The 6,000-nt window shown below is 43.1% G+C and overlaps 2 protein-coding genes across 2 annotated transcripts in view; both read right to left on the bottom strand.

The window, feature by feature from the left end:
* The window catches only part of LOC123173847 (uncharacterized), a 9,144-nt gene extending 5,178 nt beyond the window's left edge, over window positions 1-3,966 (bottom strand). The window contains exon 1 of the mRNA XM_044589959.1: window positions 3,911-3,966. The gene's annotated coding sequence lies outside the window, so the exon portion shown is untranslated. The remainder of the gene's footprint in view (window positions 1-3,910) is intronic.
* On the bottom strand, window positions 1,493-2,122 carry LOC123173849 (uncharacterized). The gene has a single exon (XM_044589961.1). The coding sequence runs from the start codon at window positions 2,049-2,051 to the stop codon at window positions 1,635-1,637; it is 417 nt and encodes a 138-aa protein (XP_044445896.1). The 5' UTR covers window positions 2,052-2,122; the 3' UTR covers window positions 1,493-1,634.
* Window positions 3,967-6,000: the final 2,034 nt, after the last annotated feature.

Genomic DNA, 6,000 nt, shown 5'->3' with positions numbered 1-6,000 from the left:
CGGCGAGGGCCGGGATCCACCGCTCTCAAATGGCTCTAGTGCCATTGGAGACGGGGCGATGCTGGCAGGAGGCGGAAAACCCTAAGCCTTTTGTCTCATATGGTGAACTAACGCCAAAGCATGGGGAGTTGATCCCTAGCATGTCTAGAACAAGCGTCCAACAGCAGGTTCAGTATTAAAGTCACGTGGACAATTACCTCTTCAATATTCTGTTGTAACCATCCTCCGTGGTCTCCTTGTGAGTGGACAGGTCGGGTCACTGATGCTCATGTTATATGGGTTAGGTTGTATCGGTTTTAACCCGGTTTCTGGTTAGTCAAGCAGGCATTTCTCACTCTCTTCTTAAATAATGAAAATAACAAGTCTTCTGCCTTGTTTAAAAAATGCTATTAAAGAATAGAGTAGCTTGGCATCGTCGTAGATTTTGGTAGTTCCATTCACCGAATTATTTTTTCCTATTTAAATGTTTGGAATAGCTTACTTTTTCATATTTCATGACTGTTTTTTTTTCACTAAATTGAAAAAGAAATCAATTGATTAGCAATCACAAACATAGCCTTTTTATAGGTATTTTCCACATCAAATTGTAAGATAACTTAGCATTTCAACAGTCACAAACTTAGCCTCAAACTAACTAATTTCTAATCCTTCCCGTTCTCAACTGAGTAGAGGGATGTGGCATGATGAGTGATTTCCATTTTATGTTGTCTGTAACCAAACCTTTAGAGATGTAATGGTGGAACATTAAGAATGTCGTGAGCAACTTGTTTTCACACCAATCTGAACTTAGAATTAGAAAACAATCTAATCCTCAACCATAGCCGTAGGAGTTTTGCTCTGTGTTGGCTTTGCCATTCTCTTTTACCAGTTCTTAAATTTTGGCTAGTTTTGGCTTGCTCTGGTTTCTGCTTTTGTTCTCTTTTGTTCCTTTGCATTTTCTCAGCAATCTGTCAACACAAGAAAAAAAAAATCAAGAGAAGAACTTGTTTTCGCATAAAAGTATGTGTCTAAAACAGTAGTTTTTCACATCGATTTGAACCACAAATGTGGAAATAAACTCCGATGATTTGATATTAGCGAGAAAATTAAAATCAACAAAACAGGAAATTATTCCACGGTGTTTCCATTTGAGCCTTGCTGTCGATCCCTTTATTTTAGACACCGCTATCACATACATCTAAAATTATGACATGTTAAAATCAACATGAAAATCCAGATATCGAGAATCAAAATTAGATTTCTTATGTGCATGTCATGGTTCATGTTGTATTTCAAAACCTTACTTAATTATTTGTTGATAAGGCCCTATTCTCTCACACACAAAGATAGGGACCATAGTGGGAAGTTGAGAGTGGTCGATGTGGGATAAAGGAGGCGGTATAAGTGTTATTCATTACATTTGGCGTACGCTTACGGGCTGAAAGGAAGCAACATTCATGCAACATCCTTTGTTACATTACAAAGAGAACAAAAACATAAACTCCTGCATAACATGGGCTGAAAGGAAGCAACATTCATGCAACAACCTTTATTAGATTACAACGAAAACGGAAACATATACTGCATAACATGTGAACTGTAGTGCCGAACCATTCACTGACTTTTTTCTTCTGGCCTTTTTAACTAGTAGATCCCTATTCTCCGAGAGCGAACACGGCAGCATCATGGGTGTCAGACAGACCAGTGTCGGTCTTGATTGTGACCTTATCAGCAGAAGACTCATCCACACAGATCTTGACCAAAGAAAACTCCTCTACCTTGACCCCGGTGATCTTTTTCATCTTGCCCTTTTCCACAAAAGCGGTCACCTCAGTGTCGTAGGAGGCGGTCTGGTTGAGCTTGTTGAACGTGTGCTCTTTCTTCTTCTTCTGAAGTATCCACACGAACCCACTCTCACAGTTGTGCCCGACCTCCTCGATGTCATCCATAGGAAAGAGGCCTTTCGGGAGGCCAAGCACTTCGAGAAGCTCGACGGTCTTCTTCTTGCAGATATCGTTCCCCTTGTGGACCTCGGCGCCGGCACGGTGGCTCTCAACCAGCTGGGACGCCATTTGAGCACCTTCTTAGCTGGGACTTGTTTGCTTCAGAGTGGGTTTCTAGGTTTTTGAATTGGCAGATGAGCTTGTGGTACTTGAATACTTGATAGATCAGGATCTGATGGTGCTGCCTTATATAGATGGTGCACACTGTAACAGCTACTAAGAGTCTCTACGGTGGATTCATGTGTGGCTGCGCCCGCGCCAACCCACTGAGACCGGCAGCTCTCTTCTGTGGACTTTGTCTCAGATACTTCTTGTTTTGAAGGCAAAAGATGAACGTCTCCCCTTTGGAGCAGGAGCTAGCTCATTATGTCCAGCCATATCTGACCATTGAAATGCCTTATGCAGAACTCCGCACCAGAACACTGGAGTTGAGCTGGTCACGGATGACTAAATAGACCATTGCTTACACAAGAAGAATCTTCAAGTCTTTTGATCTCGAACGACTAAATTGACCAGTGTAGAATTCCCAGTGATCTTGTCCAATTAAGAAGCTGAGCTCCGTACCAAGTAAAGAAAATAAATAGATTCTTACAAGAAACATGAGTTGGCGATCTCGAGTGATACAAAGTTCAGTTCCCATTGCACTTACACTCGAACAAGCTTTGTGAGCAAAGCAATCCGATGAATGATGGACTAGTTTTTACATAACAATGCGTGCCTGAGAAAAACTTGTTTTCCACATCTACCTGAACCTAAAACAAGGAAATTTTCTCTGATGGCCAGAATAAAAATCAACAACACAGAAAGTCAGAAACAATTCAACAATGCCGCAAGCTGACAAGCTAGATTAGATGTCTATATGCACCATCTGCCAAAGTTTCCCATCTGCAACTTAGCCTCGAGTGCTAACCTCTGTTCCATTTAACTGGCAGGAATTCAGATGGAACATAAGTTGATGTCGAGTGATTCAAAAATGCAACCCCCAAGGTATGTGAGCAAAGCAATGCACCGAATGCTGACAAGGAACATTCACGGAACACTATAATCATAACAATGACAAATTCAAAACCAAATATGTTCCATCAACACATCCAAAGAGGAAGTTCAACAAGAACCACACTGAAGATGTTACATCAAGCATCCGAGTAAGTTTGCTAGGACCACAATCTAACTCCATCTACGATTACAAGATCAGAGACAAGCAAGCAGAACATCCGGGGAACAAGGCAACCTGCAGTCAGACCGGACATCTCACGCCTGTGTCTTCTCCCTTTCACGGTTCCACTGCTCGATCTTCAGCCTCCTCTCCTCGCTGCCCTCACTGACCGGGCTCCTAGTCCTAGACCAGCGTCGCCGCCGCCTGATCCCACCATTGTCATAGTTGCGATTCCTCTCACTGCTCCTCCAGCTATGGTGGTACTAGTCACCATAGTCGCCGCGGTCCAAGCTGCCTCCATAGTAATGTTGGGGAACGTAGTAATTTCAAAAAATTTCCTACGCACACGCAAGATCATGGTGATGCATAGCAACGAAAGGGGAGAGTGTTCATCCACGTACCCTCGTAGACCGTAAGCGGAAGCGTTAGCACAACGCGGTTGATGTAGTCGTACGTCTTCACGATCCGACCGATCGAAGCACCGAACGTACGGAGCCTCCGAGTTCAGCACATGTTCAGCTCGATGACGATCTGGTTGAGATTGTTGAACATGTGCTCGTTATTCTTCTTCTGAAGCATCCACACAAACCCACTCTCACAGTTGTGCCCGACCTCCTCGATGTTATCCATAGGAAAGAGGCCTTCCGGGAGGCCAACCTCTTCGAGAAGCTCGACGGTCTTCTTCTTGCAGATATCGTTCGCCTTGTGGACCTCGGCACCGACACGGTGGCTCTCAACCAGCTGGGACGCCATTTGAGCACCTTCTTACTGGGACTTGTTTGCTTCAGGGTGGGTTTCTAGGTTTGTGAATTGGCAGATGAGCTTGTGGTACTTGATAGATCAGGATCTGATGGTGCTGCCTTATATAGATGGTACAAACTGTAACGGCTCCTAAATGCCTCTAGGATGGATTCATGCGCGGCTGCGCACGCCAATCGAATGAGATCGGCAGTTGTCTTTTATGGACTTCTTTCAGATAATTCTTGTTTTGAAGAAAAAAGATGGACGTCTCCCCTTTGGAGTTAGCTCACTACGTCCAGCCATATCTGACCATTGAAATGCCTTATGCTGAACTGGTCAAGGATGACTAAATTGACCATTGCGTATATTGGTGTAGAAGAAGTCCATGTGATCTTATCCAAGAAGCCGGGCTCCATAAAGCACACTCGTTCGAGATTCTTAAAAGAAAGAAGCATAAGTTGGTGGCCTCGGGAGATACAAAAAATCAGTTCCCGAGTCAAAAAATAAATAAATCTGTTCCCTTTGCACTTAGACTAGAAGCTTTGTGGGCAAAGCAATTCACGGAACGCTGACCTTGTTTTCACGTAAACTAAGAAATTATTCGCAATATTTCTTTTTCCGGGAAAACTGACGATCTAATCATTTTCAATCATGACAGTACAACGAACATAAGAAATAAATAAAAATATATCCAGATCCGTAGACCACCTAGCAACGACTACAAACACTGAACCGAGTCTAAGGCGCCACCGTCATCGCCCTCCCTCTCCGGAGACGGGTAAAATTTGTTGTAGTAGACAATTGAAAAGTCTTCGTGTTAAGGCATCATAGGACCAGCGCACCAGAACTGCAACTGCCGCAAATTAAGATTAGCGTAGATCGGAAGGATCCAATCTGAAAACACACGAACGTAGACGAACGACGACCAGATCCACCAAGACAGATCCGCCAGAGACACACTTCAACACACCCATCGACGATGCCGGGATGGGGCTAGGCGGGGAAACTTTTATTCCATCTTCAGGGTGCCACCACCGGCTCGCCTTCCTGAGCAGGACACAAACCCTAAGAAAACTACAAGAAACAACTAAAAGCGCCCCCTGCCCTCCCCCGCGTCGGCAAGGACCGGGATCCACCGCTCTCAAATGGCTCTAGGGCCATTGGAGACGGGGCGACGCTGGCGGGAGGCGGAAAAACCCTAAGCCTTTTGTCTCATCTGGTGAACTATCATGGTCGCCAAAGCATGAGGAGTTGATCCCTAGCATGTCTATAGCAAGCGTCCAACAACAGGTTCAGTGTTAAAGTCACGTGGACATGTACCTCTCCAATATTCTGTTGTAACCATCATCCATGGTCTCTTTGTGAGTGGCCAGGTCGGGTCGCTGGTGCTCATGTTATGTGGGTTAGGTTGTATCGGTTTTAACCCAGTTTCTTGTTAGTCAAGCGGCACTTCTCACTCTCTTCTTAATTAATTAATAAGTCTTCTGCCTCGTTAAAAAATGCTATTAAAGAATAGAGTAGCTTGACATCGTCATAGATTTTGGTAGTTCCATTCACCGAATTATTTTTGCCTATTTAATGTATGGAACAGCTTACTTTTATATATTTCATGGCTGTTTTTCCTCACTAAATTAAAAAATTCCATAGTTTAGCAATTTATAGGTATTTTCCACATCAAATTGTAAGATAATTTTGCATTTCAACAGTCACATACTTAGCCTCAAACTAACTAATATCTAACCCTTCCCGTTCTCAACTGAGTAGAGGGTTGTGGCATGATGAGTTCTTTCCGTTTTATGTTGTCTGCAACCAAACCCTTAGAGATGTAATGGTGGGACATTAAAAATGTCCTGAGCAACTTATTTTCACATCAACCTAAAGTTAGAATTAGAAAATAATCTAATCCTCAACCATAGCAGTAGGAGTTTTGCTCTGTGTTGGTTTTGTCATTCTCTTTTACCAGTTCTTAAATTTGGCTAGTTTTGGCTTGCTTTGGTTTTTGCCTTTGTCCTCCTTTTTACTTTGCATTTTCTCAGCAATCTTTCAACATAAGAAAACAAAATCAAGACAAGAACTTGTTTTCGCATAAAAATATTTACCAATGAAAAAAATGTTTTTCAC

This window comes from Triticum aestivum, unplaced genomic scaffold (assembly GCF_018294505.1).
Source record: "Triticum aestivum cultivar Chinese Spring unplaced genomic scaffold, IWGSC CS RefSeq v2.1 scaffold5046, whole genome shotgun sequence".
Classification (NCBI taxonomy): domain Eukaryota; kingdom Viridiplantae; phylum Streptophyta; class Magnoliopsida; order Poales; family Poaceae; genus Triticum; species Triticum aestivum.
This window is presented reverse-complemented; position numbering and strand designations above follow the sequence as displayed.

Bases quoted from the DNA above. Each gene is read 5' to 3' on its own strand.
- LOC123173849 (XM_044589961.1), bottom strand. From the start codon at position 2,051: ATGGCGTCCCAGCTGGTTGAGAGCCACCGTGCCGGCGCCGAGGTCCAC.